Raw genomic sequence first — 16712 nt, 5'->3', positions numbered from 1 at the left:
TCATCTCGGTTTCCTTTCCGTGGACTTTCGTAGAGCGCCGCGCCACACAAATAGCCTATGAACCAAACTCAGCATGTCTCAGTCTTTTCCTTTCATTTTGTTAATCTGTTAATTAGGCTAAATCAAATATTTAGCTAATTCTGCGCTCGTCTTTCGTATTTTTTCTCTTCTCCGACCCCGCAGCTCTCTCCAATAGCTAGTGTTAGTGGCACCAGTCCAGGTGTTTCCAGGTTTTACTCGTGCTATTTCTCCATGTTGAGAGTTTGGTTTCGCACATATTGCACCATGCATTCTTATCCTTTTCTCCGATGAACTGAACATAACAAATTTAGAGTTAAAATATGTTGTTATAACTTGCATTACTGAGATTGTAACGAGTAATAATATTACCCAAATTTGATTAGTAATGCGTTATATTACTGTGTTACAGCAAAAAGTAATATACTACTGTAATATTATTACTTTTGTAATGCGTTACTCCCAACACTGCACACGCACAACGCTGATGCTTGGGTAGATGATACTCCAACCCACTGTTTGTGTTCAAAGTAGAACAGGTGTCCTGAACCTCAACACCTTCCGCATCTTCCTCACTCTCCAGTGTACTGCCTCAGCAGAGTCCGCACCAATCAATTCTTGCTGACTCGGTTCGCCATACACCTTAAATGCTTTAATAAAATTTGATCCACTATCAGTTGTTCTGACTATTTTTTCTGAGATGCCATATTCCGAGTGGATGTCATCCAGGGTCCCTGCAAGCAAATCAAACGTATGTGATCCTTTCAAGCGTCTAAAGGCAATGGAAGCAGACCTTCTTTCCAGTGAAGATTCATCGATCCAGTGTGCAGTTACACCGATGTAACTCCGTTGTCGTGCTGTCCAACAATCAGTAGTGCTACCTATATAGCTGACTTCTCAGCAGTGATGTTTTTTTTATCTCTGCGGCTGCGTCCACGATTCTCAGCTTCAGGTTGGTCTGGACATAGCTGTACAGCTAGGTTGCATTGTATGGATTAGATTTTTGAATGTTGGAAGTTCAACTATGGCAAAGGGCTGGAGACTTTCACAAACTAACTCAACCACAAGCCTGTCAAATGTGGACGGAGTAACCTGCCTGCATGATGTGGAGTAGTCTTTAATCTTGAGTACCTCAAGGTTCAGTACTAGGGCCATTACTCTTCACGCTTTACATGTTACCCTTGGGAGATATCATCAGGAAACACGGTGTTAGCTTTCACTGTTATGCTGATGATACTCAGCTCTATATTTCTTCGCAGCCCGGCGAAACATACCAATTTGAAAAACTAGCGGAATGCATCAATGATGAACTGCCTTTAACTGAAAAATTAGTGTTTACTATTGTCACTTTGCATTATTGACACACTATTTTCCTAATTAATGCTGTTCAGTTGCTTTGACACAATCTGTATTGTTAAAAGCGCTATATAAATAAAGGTGACTTGACTTGACTTGACTTAATCTTCATCTGTTTCACAGCTGAATCACACCTCTGTTCTTTTCTTTTCAAGACGCATTCATTGTACTGCTTTAATTTCGATGGATGCTTTCTCTGTAAGAAGAATACACATCAAAACTGAGTAACTCACAACTGTAACCACTAATAAAAATTTTTGCTTGCATCATTTAAAAAAATAAACATGATTTAAAAACATGATTTCATTGACCAGTGAAAACATTACAGTACAAAGCACATAATATTACAATAATAACGTCTTTCATCAAAGTCCCTTTAAGGCTATTCTATTCTATTATTTTAGGCTAGGGGTATTCTATAGTCTTTGCTTTCACTGGCTGGAACGTGCTGATGACGTATGTATGCAAATACATACTATGACAGGCAGGCAAGACAGCCTATCATCATCTTCGGACTGAACATTTTGATTGGAGGAACATTTTATGTTCCTCCAATCAGCCTTCCACAGGTGATATAAATACATAAAAATATTTCGACCACTTAACTTTTTAGTCTTAGTGATTGCTATCGGGATGTTTAGAGACTTTCAACCAGCATAACAAAAGTGTTTTTGAACCAAATCACCTATCCTGCCTTTAATGCTTACTGCACTTTGAACCCTGGCTAACAAGCTAAGGGTGTCCAGCAGTTGGCACCTCGAGCTCATGCAGCGTTGACAGAATACATGCCATTCGTGCAGGTGTTAACTTTCTGCAGTGCATTTACTAATAAGGCCATTTCAGTCATCATACAGTAACCAGCAACCATTTTGTATGTTGAAGTACTGAAATAACTCAAATTAAATAAAACTAAAACTTAATAAAAAACCTATATAGACATAATAAAAAACTAATAAAATGACAACATTACTACAACTGTAACTAAAACTAAATATATATATATATATTATTTCATTTCCATTTGTATTTGTTGAAGTACTGAAATAACTCAAATTAAATAAAAGTAAAACTTAAAAAGCCTATATAGACATAATAAAAAACTAATAAAATGACAACATTACTACAACTGTAACTAAAACTAAAATAGATAACTAATACAAATCAAAGTACATTAGTTCATCAGTAATCCTAAAAAAATAACACTGAGCCAAACACACATGCTAAAATAACAACAACTTACTGACACATAGTAAGAAATGGTTATAAAAAACTAAATTAATTAAAATGTAATTACCACGTTCAAAACAGTTTTTCTGTAATGCAATTCTATAATAAGAGTCAGATCTACCACACAAGGAAATATGTGAGACAGATATTACAAAACCATACAAATGCCAATCGCCGTTTACAGGAAAAAAATAAACATATAAAGTAGCGTTGGCAGGTTGAGGAAAAATAGCGCAGTAAAAGTACCGATACAGCACTAAAAATGTACTCAAGTAAAAGTAAAACTACACTGTTTTTAAACTACTTAATAAAGTACAATTCCTGAGAAAAACTACACAATTACAGTAACGAGAGTATTTGCAATTCGTTACTTTACACCACTGGAATTCAGTACTAACTTACAGTGATAAAACTTAACTGATGTAACTATCCAAGAGTAAATAAAAACCTTACATAACCTAAAAATGGAATGAGTATAGCTACCAAGACAGTGTTAGCAACCGCAAGAAATCACAAATGCGAAAAGAAAAAAAAAACTTAATATGTTAAGAACATAAATACAGAAACATAAATTACAACTATATATTCATTTTTTTATTTCATTTTTTTTTATGAAATAAAAAAAAAATTCAGTGTGGTACAATTTTTTTCAAGGCACTTCAGTGTCTATAACTTTTTTTCTTTTTGAACTCTGGATGATGAATAGTAAAGCCCAAAGGGTCTTTTTTTCAAAGACACCAAAGTTGTCGAGAACTGTTACCATTTTAAGTTAGGTAGGTCATTTTCATCTGAGTCCCAAAATGGGGGGTGCAGGTTAACAGGTTAAGCGTGCAGAGCAACCACCCAATAAAACGTTACAATAATCTAACCTTGATGATTTAACAAGTTTATACAATTCTTCCTCTCCTATAGTAGAGAATGAGTGGAACGGTGCGAGAGAAAAAAGAAACGGAGCGAGAAAAAAAAAATAACTTCCTTTTGCTCAAGCTCAGATTTTTGGATAGGTAGAATGCCTTGCTTAACTAACATGGCTTGCACCACATCCAATATTTCCTTCTTAGGAGCAGATGTTAAAACTGTTATTTTGCGAAAACCAGCAGTTAAATATACCAACCGTACGACATAAATCCAAAGCTTAAAAAGAAGGTGCATATTTAAACATTTAAATACTGAACTCCATTATCAAATGCTTTTCCTAACCCACATAAAAAAACAACAACTGCCAATCAGAAGATAAATTAATACTCACTTAAATAAATAATCAAAACTCACATAGACAAACAATTCCCCATTTGTTACACTCTATCTAAGGGATTGAGGGTTCAAGATGTTTATTAAAAGTAATAGGGAAATTTGGAGCAAGGATTTCAGGGTGGCCCAAAGGCCAACATGACAAAAAAAACACTGAAAACAAAATCAATATGAATTTCATAACCAATGAGCCAAAGAAAAAAACAGGGGTTTTCCTCACTACTCATCTTATACAAAATACAAATCAAGATCCTCAAAAATAACGGGGAGGGCACCCTATGCTCCATTTCTCTCATAGATTGCAATGACATTTTTTAAGAAAACATACAAACACACTAAAGTGTTAAAATAATAGCTTTGGTCCGTCGGCTGGAGGGAGCACCCATCGAGCCAACTGACACGCACGCGTCAGACGCTGAAATGAGCCCTCCGTGTGCTGTTGGCACCACCTCTTAAAGCTGTATGCCAGGGCCCGTATTCACAAAACATTTGAAGGCTAAAAGTAGCTCATAACTCGCCGATTTAGGAGAAAATCTTAAAAATAATGGGCGTGTCAGTAATAAATTTAGGACTCCTACACTTTTGCGACATTTTTGTGAGAGTATTCCTCAGTGTTTAGCTCTAAAACCAGCTCCTAAATCTGTGAAAGGTTAGGAGCAGTGAAGAGGAGTCCTAAGTCACTAAGACCAAGCCACAAACTATCCTAAAATGGCTGTTTCCGGCAGTTTGCCTTGGAACAGAAACATTTTAGAAAAGTTTGACGATAATGAGCTTTTAAAAAGTTATCGTCTTAATCACAAGGGTATTATGAGTTGTTTTCATTAACAAGTTTGGCAACAAGTAACAGCTGTTCTTGAGTCCAGTTTGGTTTTCTTTTACATTAACACTCCTTACTATCAACATTAATTATTCTACTCTGTCAGTTAAAAGGCTGTTCATATGCATATCCGCTAATTGTTTACGAGGAGCATACATGTAAGAGGCTGACAATTAACTGAACATATACTTGTGTAATTAGTGACTCTTAGCCTGCATTTTAAAACCTTTATTTGAATGTGCATTTTTTTTTCTGAATATGGCAACATAATATCGTGCTCTACAATATTCCTCTGAATAAATCTCGGACAGAGACTATCAGCCAATCACTGTGTGCATAGTTAATAAGCATGCTGACATCACCCATAGCAACAAGCTCAGCCCCGCCCCCTTACTGTTAGCTTAAGACTTCTGTCTATTCCTTAGTAAAAGTTTGTCTCAGCAGCTTTGTGAATAGGTTTTAAGAGAAAACTCTTAGCTAAAAACTTTTACTGCTATTTAGGAGAACTCTTAGTGGTAAGATCAAATGTTTTGTGAATACGGGCCCTGATCATCCACCCATGCTTACAGGTAGGAGAGAGAACATAGCAGGTCATAACACCTCATTTGTTGATTTTACTTTTAGCCTTTATTTTGTCTTCCATTCAAATAATCAAACTCAAAGGTTTTCTAACTTTTTATTTATGCAATGATTGCTTTCTTTCTAAGTATAAACAACTAGCTTAATCAGCCAATAATCAGCTCTATCATACAACTCGTATGAAGCTAAAAGACTTCATATCTACTTAATTTCATATAATGGATAAAGATTTAATTGAAAAAAAAACTGTCAAAATGATTTGTAATATAACTACATATGCATAAAAAAACCTACCACTATTGCTAAGATATGTACATTGCATGTAGCTCATTAGTTGAATTAAAACAGGGCATCAATACATTAAGCAATAAGGATTAAAAAAAAATTCAATAAAATTAAGAAACTGAACAAATGATGTTCTGTTTTTTAATTTTTTATTTTAACTATTACAGTATTACTTTTTTCACTGTGGTTGCACAGAACCTGATTATAATACATTGATAGTTATTGATATCACTATATCAACATGTTAATGCTTCTGGAACGGTGAACAAGTGTCATTTCTGTAGGAAATGGTTTCTGTAATGCCACGGTGTCTACGGTTCATCTGATGTCGGCAGGTCGGAGCTGTCGTTCTCCTTCAGCCAAAAAGATCTGCATAGCCCTGTACAACAGGTGAACCCCTAACTCCCGTTTTCTCCGCACAGGCCAAGTTGACACCACACCATAGTAGTCTCCTCTTTTCTGGTTTGTGAGCATCTTCAGCCCTAGTAAAAGATCAAAGGGTGAAGAGCTGACAATGCAGACATTAAGATGGAAATTTGTGCTGCAAAGAACACGTATAAGTATCCAAGCAGCCCAGCTGAGCGTCTCTTTACCGATGGCATCCACCATACAGGCCTCACGTGTGTAGGCTTCCACTGCAATGACGTTCTGGAAACAGTGCAGGGATATCACTCCGTGCCCTGCATTCCAGACCTGCAGGATGTGCTGCACTTTTGAGCAGAGTTTCTGGAGACATGAAGAGAACAATACCATGATTGCATTTATTATTTACATCATCATATTAAGAAGCATGAGCGAGAGTGGTGCTAAAAATGACAATGAGATGGAAAGTTTGAATTCTTTACTCCACTACATTTCAGAAAAATATGCAGTTCCTTGTTATTCAGAAGTGAGGAAAGACCGCTCGCAATAACGATCAAATTCATCTTTTGAGTAGATTCTTTTCAAAGAACCAGTTCAAAAACTCCAAACTGGACTTTGGATTTAGGTACAAACTGGGTTTATTTTCAGCAGTTTTCAAGTTAACGTGATCCAGTCTCGAGTTGAAAACTCACTGAATTACATTAAACTCAAGAATTAATATGATCCTCAGAGCTGAAGTGTGCGCAGGACCAAAAATAAAACAAATTCTGTCATCATGCTGTTCCAAACCCATACGAATTTTGTTCATCTTCAAAACACAAATGAAAATATTTAAATGAAACCTTCTGTCGCTTCATTGAAAGCTCATTCTACCTAAATGTTTTGGGGTTACTGGGGTAACGGCTGCATTTCTGCTGTTCCATCAGCGCCATCTGCTGTCAGAGAGTGAATGTGCGCTTTCATTCAGCGCGTCTCCTTCACTCGCTCCGCCTGCGCTTCTCATCTGTGTTGGGCTTGTCTTTGACGCAGCATACAGTGGTGTTGTGCATTTTAACCATGTAATGCGAAATGTATTCTTAAAATGCATTAAAAAAATCTGAATAATTTGTGATAAATATTCACGGCATTTTGAAGTGTCCACGATAACAATATCGTGCACGTTCATTATCGTGATATTAGATTTTAGTGCTGTTTTTGACACTATACAGTAGTCAACATTTGAAGTGGATCAAAACCGTTCATCAAAGTTTTCCTAAAACCAAAACAATACCCGTTCTTGTCTTAGGACAACTTTGATCAACATTTTTTGATCCACTTCAAATGTTGACTACTGTAGACCAGTGGTTCTCAACATTTTTTGGATGGGTTAGCTACTCTGGGTCGTAGTTTGCTGTTATAATACCCAGGCGGCGGTTGGATGTTCTGACCTGCCGTTCAGTTTGTATTTCAAGCAGTGCTGTGACAAAGGACTTGCATGGCTCAGAAACAATCTATGATTATGAGAAGGCCATTTTTGAGCTAAATACACTGGAATGAATGATTCACTGAAAACTGGTCATAAATCTGTTCTTTCTGCCATCTCTGATGCAATCGGCCAGTTTTTCTCTGCATTAGTCTTAGACTGACCATTTAAATGCATTCGGCATGATTTTTAACTGGAGCGAGGAAACATTCAGGAGTGCAGAAAATGAGTGTCAATGCTGTCAGACTTGGGCTAATTGTAGTGTTCCAATAAGCCACATTAAAACTATTCTTCTAGTATTGAGTATTTATTTTTCATTTAATATTAGTTGAACATTAGTCTGAACAGAACAGAAGATATTTCAAAACATAGGCTGCTGAAATACTTTAGCCACAAATTTCGTCATGGAGCAAAGGCGGAGCGGTGTTTCTGATCAGTTGAGTGAGGAGTGCAGCGAGGAACCCAGAGCGGAGCTGGAGGAGAGTGATTATTGAATGCTTGGAGCGCGAAGGAGAAATTGTTGCCGTTTCAGACGCTTCAGTAAGGTTTGATGAACTGGCTAAAAAGAACCAGTTGAAAAGAATGATTTGTTTGTGAACCCGACATCACTCCAGACCATTTGTCTGGATTACAGGTAATGATGTTGTGAATGATGTTCAGTTTCTTGCATAGACCGATCGTTTTGCTTCATAAAACCTCAATATATTGTCAGGAGATGATCCCACGGGGATTAATGTTGTGTTCCTTGATATGCTTTTTTTTTTAAATTCTCAAATATGGGCAGCATCTGACTTGCATTTTATGAATCCCCAAGGATCACGGTTTCATCTAAAAATCTTCTTTACTGTTCTACTGAAGAAAAAAAGTCACCTACACTTTGGATGACCTGAGCGCGAGTAAATTAATAGCAAATTTCCATTTTTGGGTGAACTATCCCTTTAATGCAATAAAAGTGAATACACCTGCAATCACTGACACACAAGTTAGAAAACCAATGATCATTGAAATAAAATTGAGTACATCTGCGATTTCAAATGCATGAACATGGTTATAAAATGACCTTTGAATACCAGAACTTTCTCAGTTTTGGACAAATGGGATGTATCTATCTGCATGTCTCTTATTGTGAGACTTCACAAAGAGGAGAAAAGATACGGAAAGTTTGGTGACCAACTAAAAATCAGTGGAAACACAGTTGCAGCAGAAATCAGGAAATTAGAATATGAGTCATAGCACCACTAATTAGAGCTGCTGTGACTTGTCCTCTTAAAGTGCCACTACTGAGAGTGCACTACTTGCACAGTCTATCTCTGGAAAACAGACAGGCAAGTGAAAGAAGCATATCTTTGGTCAGATGAATTTGTGTGGCTCAGGTGGGGTCCAGCATGTGTGGCATGAATCTGGTCTGGACTACCACAGTAGATGCATAGTCCTGAAAGTGAAGCCCAGAGGTTAAAGTGTAGTGATATGGGGCTACATAAGAGCAAAAGCACTGATTGGTATTCAGAAGATATTTATAGATGGCACCATGAATGCCTGTGGATGTGCCAAAATACTACTGGAAAAGATGACTCCCAGTCTCCAGAAGCTTGGCAGAAGAGGAATATTCCATGATAGTGATCCAAAGCACAAAAGGTGAAAACTACGCTTATCAAACACAAACCCCCCCAGCAAAGAGCAGCTGAAAAAAAATTATTTGAAGAATAGCAGAATATCACTCCAGAAATGTATTCAACACTAGTATAATCCATGCTGAGGAGGACTGAGTCTAGCATCAAAAATAAAGGTGGACATGCAAAGCAGTGTTTTCCCATACATTGATTTATTTGTGGCAGCTCTTAGTGATGGCTAACAAATTAAAACATGAGGTTGTTTTTCAATACATGTTCCTCTGTGCTGTAAATGATACAAGAAAAGTCTTAATTATAATTTCAAAAGGTCTTCGATTTGGGGACGGAAAAACAAGAATCGCGATATGGGTTAATGTGACAATTACGGCTATCATTTCATTGAATAAATATGTGTGCTGCACGTTTTAAGTCAAAACGCGGTGCGGGTGTTTTTATATCAATGTATCTCTGAAGGGAACCATCCAGGGTCGGAAATTAATGAGGGCTTGTGGCAAAAATGCCACCAAAATGAACAAACATGCCCCATAAATTCAAGACAAAGGGACAAAAATGCCTCTGCACAATTAAACAATGTATTATGGCGTTCGCAATTAAAATGAAATGTGAAAATGAATGAAAAGTGTCAATTCGCTAAATTACATTTAGATTCGCTCACACTGCATCAGATTGTTTTGCGTGCTGTTTTGTGCAGTGTTGTGCCTTATAACCAATCAAAAGCGTTTCTGTTGAACTTAGGAATGCACTGGCCAATCAGAGGCGCTTCGATTAGACACGGCTAAAAACGCTAGAGCTGTGTGGAGTGGGCACGCTTGCAAATTCCCTTATCATAAACTACACAGTGCAGATACGAAATAAAACATTAATTCTGTAGATTCAGTGATTATACCGCAGGTTTTTGCATAACTTGTGCTAGACTAGACTAACGTCATGGACCGACAAATTTGTCTATGAAGCCAAAATGTGTTGTGCCCAAAACGCAGACACAAAACAAAAACGTTTTTATATTGTTTCCTATATCGATATTAATAATCAGCCCGTCTGCAGTTTTAGTTCAGACCAATGTGAAAATCGACCCATATTTTATGAAGCAAAAATGCAATTGTAAATGTGAACTGGTGGATCAATAAGAAGCTAATATTACTTCAAAAATCTAAAGAGTTAAGACACAAATATACATTTATATGTTTTAAATTAACATCATAATATAATAATTTATCCTTTTGACTCATCCCTTTTCTTGGCAGGTCAGGCCACACACAGCATTTAAGAGCAAAGACCTTACAGTTCAACTTAGAAGTAATGCAGTTACTGTGAGATGTAAAAACCAACGGTCTAGGAGGAGTTCGAAAAAAAAGGGTTTTTAAAGAAAATCAAAATGGCGGACAGGAAGTTTGGCTGACTATGGCAACATTGGTATCACTGTTCTCCGCATGACCCAAGGAGTCTATTAATACCAGTCTCATTACAATAGGCAAAATTCACAGAAAGCTATTAAGCATTTATTTGAAATGTCATTATAACTTTTGACCACAAGGTGGCACTGTTCCAAAACGTTTTGAGTACTTTCAGGTTATGGTCTCGATGGTACATACAAAGTTTCGTAATGGTACACCAATGCATTCGTAAAATATAGCTTTTTATATCATAATACTTTATTGTAGTCAATGGCAATTTCATGTTTTGTACAATTATAGCGCCACCAAGAGGCACAATCCCACCAAATTTTTTATGTGTCCTTAGAGTGTGCCCATACATTTATGTGTCAAATTTGGTGAAAATATCTCATTTTTGTTTTGCCATTTTTATATCTGAGAAGAGAAAAAATGACTGATGGCCGACTTTGATTGCATTTTTTTGCCACTTACTATCAAAATTTTGACAATTGGGCATTAGCATATAGCCGGCATGCTATGTTTCCGAATTCCTTATGGTGGTTTTGTGTCGATCAGAGTAACGGTTTCTAAGTGTTAGGATTGAGTTGTGTTGGTTTGGGTGTTTTGGTCTCTTTTTCTCTGTGGCAGGTTCTGTGATTGGATTGTGACTGGAGCGCACATGATGCTCGTCATGGCTGTTATTTAAACCTGGTGCGAGAGCAGTTTGCCAGAGCCGCGCTCCAATTTTGTGGCGTTATGTTTTGTTTTGCATCCATTCACTAGTGCTGACCACAGTTCACTTTATGCATCCATTCACCTGCATTTCATACTAATTGATATTACTGACAGGCCGACTGACTTTTGTGATTGCTGTTTTTGGTTATATTTTGTTGTAAAAAATATTTTGTTTTAAGTTATTCAGCCGTGTCGTCTCCCTTAATGTTACATCTTTGAGCCAGATGTAACATATGGGGGCTCATCCAATTAAAATTTGTCTGATTTGGTTTAATGTTAAACTTTATTCGTTTGATTAATTAGGTGGGAGAGACCAGCAGGCGGAAAGACTGGTTTGGAGCATGGGTTCGTATTTTGGTCAGCTCTGAAAGGGTAAGTTCTTGCTGTTTAAGGACTGTGTATTTCTTTATACTCCCCAGTTAGGTTGTAGCAACGCTTTGCGTTGTTTTTTTGTTTTAATTTATTATTTGTGTGTCTCCTGGGTCGCGTGCACTGCCGTGGTGTTCGTTCCGAGCTGGTTGTTTTTCGTTGGTTTGTCGTTTGAGCAGCAGAAAGAGCTTATTGAAATGCAACAGTTGCACGAAAAGGAGATGCGTGTTTGTGAGATAGAAATAGAAAAACGTAAATTAGATGATTTGATGAAACGGCGTGAGATGGACTTTGAAAAAATTAAACATGAGCAAAAATTAGCTGCAGAACGACAAAATCAAGAGTTTCAGTTAAAAGTTGAGAGTTTGAGACTTCGAAGTGAGGGCAGATCATTTAGTGATCGCGCAGACCGTCCTTTTGATATAATTAATCATTTGAAATTGTTGCCTGCGTTCAATGAGAGAGATCCTGACGTCTTTTTCTCTTTATTTGAAAGCATAGCAGACGAACGGGGATGGCCTGAGACCGACCGTACAGTTATGCTTCAATCTGTTTTGGTGGGGAAAGCTCAGGAGGCATATACTGCTCTTTCAGTAGAGGGGAAAGAAATTATAGAAATTATACTTTTATTTAGCAAGGATGCTTAAAATTGATCAAAAGTGATGATAAAGGCATTTACAATGTTACAAAAGATTTCTATTTCAGATAAATAGTGTTCATATCGATATCGGAATTATATCGTATCGACCGAAATTAAGAAATATATCGTGATATCAATTTTGGCCATATCGTCCAGCCCTACTTTCAGTAGAGGAAAGAAAGAAGTATGAGAGTGTAAAATCTGCTGTGCTAAAAGCTTTTGAGTTGGTTCCAGAAGCTTATCGACAGCGTTTTCGTTACGTGGAGGTTACACGAGAGTTAAGTAACCATTTTAATCGCTGGTGTACAACATCGAACGTACAGTCATTCAGTGAGTTACGCATAATGATGATTATTGAACAGTTAAAAAACATTGTTCCCGATCAAATTGCAGTATATATTAACGGAAATAAACCTCGCACTGCCATTGAAGCTGCATCATTAGCAGATGATTTCGTTCTGACTACGTTCTGAATCGATTTAGTTATGGGAATCGAGATAATAGTAATCTTCATCTTAAACAATCGCAACGCAGTGATCGAAATTCACCTTCTCAGAGGGTGATATCTGATTCTATGTGTCGCTATTGTCTGGAAGTCGGACATTGGAAGAATGAATGTCCAGTACTTAAAAGCAAACAGGGACGTGGCAAGAATAAAAATTATGCGCCTGTGCTTTTAACGAGTTTGCCGCATGCACCGTCTGTACGTTGTACGGAAAACCTGTCCATGAAAAAAAGGAGTTGTTCTGAAATTAAACACAACACAGGGTATGCACCATTTATTTCGGAAGGGTTTGTTTCTCTTCTAGAGGGACATGAGTGTGTACCGGTAAGAGTTTTGCGAGATACTGGATCTTCAGAGTCTTTCATTTTGGATTCCATACTGCCATTTTCATCCAGTTCATATGTTGGTAAGAATGTTTTAATCCGAGGGATTGCACTCCAAACATTGTCTGTTCCTTTGCACAAGTTTATTTTGCAGTCCCAGTTGGTCAATGGAGAAGTGACTATGGGAGTGCGCCCTTCTTTGCCGGTGGAGGGAGTGGAGGTCATTTTGGGCAACAACTTGGCTGGTGAGTGTGTGTGGCCGGTACTGGCCCCTTCACCGATTATCACCCCGTCTTCCTTTCCCGATCAGGGGTGTTGTGAGTTATCTGAGGATGCGTCTTGTGTTGTGACGCGGTCTAAGACCAAAATGCTGAATGATGAGGATGTTAACTTGTGTGATACCCGCGTACCGGTTAAGTCGGTTGCTCCTGGATTGTCTCTCTTGTCTAGAATTTCTCGTGCAGAACTCGTCATCGCCCAGAGGGATGATCCTGGGTTGAAAATTTTGTTTGCTGATGTTCTCCCTCCGGAGGATGTGTATAGTGCTGCGACTAGATACTTTATATATGATGGGGTGCTATTGCGCAAGTGGCTTGCCCAAAGAGAAGATTGCGGTGGTGAGTCACTCAAAGTGACCAGTGTCTAACATGTTCGTGGAAATTTTAAAGCAGTTGGGAGTTCAGCATCACTGTTCCACCGCATATCATCCTCAGAGTCCGGAAGCGCTGGAATGGTTTCACCAAACGCTTAAGTCTCTTTTACGTGCGTATTGCGTTGAATTAAACTGAGACTGGGAGGAAGGAATTCCATGGCTTTTGTTGGCCGCGAGGGAGGTCACGCAGTCTAGTTTGGGTTTTACTCCCAATTAACTAGTTTTTGGGCATAAGGTGCGCGGTCCGCTTGCTATTTAAAAATAACATTTTAGAACGACAATACCGTTATACCGTGAAACCGTGATATTTTTGCTTAAGGTTATCATACCGTCTAAATCTCATACCGGCCCATGCCTACTCCAGACAGGAAGAAAATAACCCAAATTTGTCATGTAAATTTATTGAAGCCTTTTTTCTCCCGCGATTTTCAACAAACTGATGTTAAATCATCTGCTGTGGTCAGACCGGTGACTGAAGGGCCGGGTCAATCTTCGGTGGGAGAGAAGGAAGGGGTTAAGGTTCTAGACGATGCTGTAATGCAACCTCGATTAAAAAATTCTGAGACTTTGAAAGATTTGGAGAGGTTGTTGTCCCATTTATCTGTTTTGCAGCGAGCAGAGTTGTCACAGTTGATACACGAATTTCCATCATTGTTTGGAGACGTTCCATCACAAACTCATTTGATAGAGCACGACGTGGATGTGGGTGATGCTTCACCTATACGCCAGCGCTTTTATCGTGTCCCTTTTGAAAAACGTCTAACGTTGGAGTCAGAGATTCAGTATATGCTGAAAAATAACATTGCAAAACCGTCTTGTTCGAGTTGGGCTTCGCCGTGTTTGCTGGTTAGAAAACCGGATGGAACGTTCAGGTTTTGTACGGACTATAGAAAAATTAATAAAATCACCAAACCTGACGCTTTTCCACTCCCGAGGATGGAGGATTGCGTTGATCAAGTGGGCTCGGCGAGATATGTCAGTAAATTTGATTTACTTAAAGGGTACTGGCAGGTGCCTTTGACACCTCGAGCACAGGAAATCACTGCTTTTATAACTTCTTCGGGGCTGTACTCTTATTCTGTCATGAGCTTCGGGTTACGCAACGCTCCAGCGACATTTCAAAGATTAATGAATCGTGTAGTCTCTGGTTTAGAAGGCTGCGCGGTTTATTTGGACGACGTTATAGTTTACAGCGATAGCTGGGATCAGCATGTGACACGGGTACGGGAATTATTCCGGCGTCTAGTGGAGGCTAATTTAACCGTGAATTTAGCTAAATGTGATTTTGCACGGGCAACGGTTTCTTATTTGGGAAAGGAGGTGGGCCAAGGTATGGTGCGCCCTTTGCGAGCTAAGGTGAGCGCAATAGAAAATTTCCCTACTCCTTGTAGGAGGAAGGAATTCCATGGCTTTTGTTGGCCGCAAGGGAGGTCACGCAATCTAGTTTGGGTTTTACTCCAAATGAACTGGTTTTTGGGCATAAGGTGCGCGGTCCGCTTGCCGTTGTGGGTGATCAGTTAAAAGGTAAACAGCCACCAAAAAGTCTGCTTGAATATGTAAACGGTTTTAGAAGACGCTTATTTTTAGCTGGTCAAGCAGCACGGAAAAATTTGGAAAAGGCGCAGATAAAGATGAAAGTTGTTTGATCGCCAGTCTGAACAGCGCGTATTTAATCCTGGGGATCAGGTTTTGGCATTGCTGCCTTTAGTGGGCTCTCCGTTCTGCGCGAAATTTGTGGGACCATATACTGTTGTGCGTGCACTGTCCGATCTTAATTATGAAATCGCAACTCCAGACAGAAAGAAAATAACCCGAATTTGTCATGTAAATTTATTGAAGCCTTTTTTCTCCCGCGATTGTCAACAAACTGATGTTAAATCATCTGCTGTGGTCAGACCGGTGACTGAAGGGCCGGGTCAATCTTCGGTGGGAGAGAAGGAAGGGGTTAAGGTTCTAGACGATGCTGTAATGCAACCTCGATTAAAAAATTCTGAGACTTTGAAAGATTTGGAGAGGTTGTTGTCCCATTTATCTGTTTTGCAACAAAGCAGATACACTGTCACAGTTGATACACGAGTTTCCATCATTGTTTAGAGACGTTCCATCACAAACTCATTTAATAGAGCACGACGTGAATGTGGGTGATGCTTCATCTATACGCCAGCACTTTTATCGTGTCCCTTTTGAAAAACGTCTAAAGTTGGAGTCAGAGATTCAGTATATGCTGCAAAATAACATTGCAAAACCGTCTTGTTCGAGTTGGGCTTCGCCGCGTTTGCTGGTTAGAAAACCAGATGGAACGTTCAGGTTTTGTACGGACTATAGAAAAATTAATAAAATCACCAAAGCTGACGCTTTTCCACTCCCGAGGATGGAGGATTGCGTTGATCAAGTGGGCTCGGCGAGATATGTCAGTAAATTTGATTTACTTAAAGGGTACTGGCAGGTGCCTTTGACACCTCGAGCACAGGAAATCACTGCTTTTATAACTTCTTCGGGGCTGTACTCTTGTTCTGTCATGAGCTTCGGGTTACACAACGCACCAGCGACATTTCAAAGATTAATGAATCGTGTAGTCTCTGGTTTAGAAGGCTGCGCGGTTTATTTGGACGACGTTATAGTTTACAGCGATAGCTGGGATCAGCATGTGACACGGGTACGAGAATTATTTCGGCATCTAGTGGAGGCTAATTTAACTGTGAATTTAGCTAAATGTGATTTTGCACGGGCAACGGTTTCTTACTTGGGAAAGGAGGTGGGCCAAGGTATGGTGCGCCCTTTGCGAGCTAAGGTGAGCGCAATAGAGAATTTCCCTACTCCTCGTACTAAAAAAGAGCTCATGAGGTTTATTGGGATGGCTAGTTACTATCGCAATTTTTGCCCTAATTTTTCATCGGTCATCTATCCATTGACTAATCTTTTAAAGAACTCCGCTAAATTTGAGTGGACCCCCCATTGTCAAAAGGCATTTGAGAATGTGAAGCTGCTGTTGACTGCTGCTCCTGTATTAGCAGCGCCCCACAGTGGTCTTCCGTTTGAGATTCAAGTTGACGCAAGTCAAGTGGGAGCAGGAGCGGTTCTTCTCCAGACTCATTGTGGTGGTATTAGTCATCCAGTTAGTTATTT

The 16712-nt window shown here is 38.9% G+C and overlaps 1 protein-coding gene across 1 annotated transcript in view; it reads right to left on the bottom strand.

The window, feature by feature from the left end:
• Positions 1-5675: 5675 nt before the first annotated feature.
• Positions 5676-16712, bottom strand: part of LOC107757734 (uncharacterized) — a 46268-nt gene continuing 35231 nt past the window's right edge. Inside the window, exons 8-9 of the mRNA XM_016575303.1 lie at positions 6127-6259; positions 5676-6015 (exon numbers count right to left, since the gene is read on the bottom strand). Of these exons, the coding sequence (XP_016430789.1) occupies positions 5852-6015; positions 6127-6259 (297 nt within the window). The 3' untranslated portion in view covers positions 5676-5851. The remainder of the gene's footprint in view (positions 6016-6126; positions 6260-16712) is intronic.

This window comes from Sinocyclocheilus rhinocerous, unplaced genomic scaffold (assembly GCF_001515625.1).
Source record: "Sinocyclocheilus rhinocerous isolate Xijiao unplaced genomic scaffold, SAMN03320098_v1.1 scaffold2398, whole genome shotgun sequence".
In the NCBI taxonomy this organism is placed as follows: Eukaryota; Metazoa; Chordata; class Actinopteri; order Cypriniformes; family Cyprinidae; genus Sinocyclocheilus; species Sinocyclocheilus rhinocerous.
This window is presented reverse-complemented; position numbering and strand designations above follow the sequence as displayed.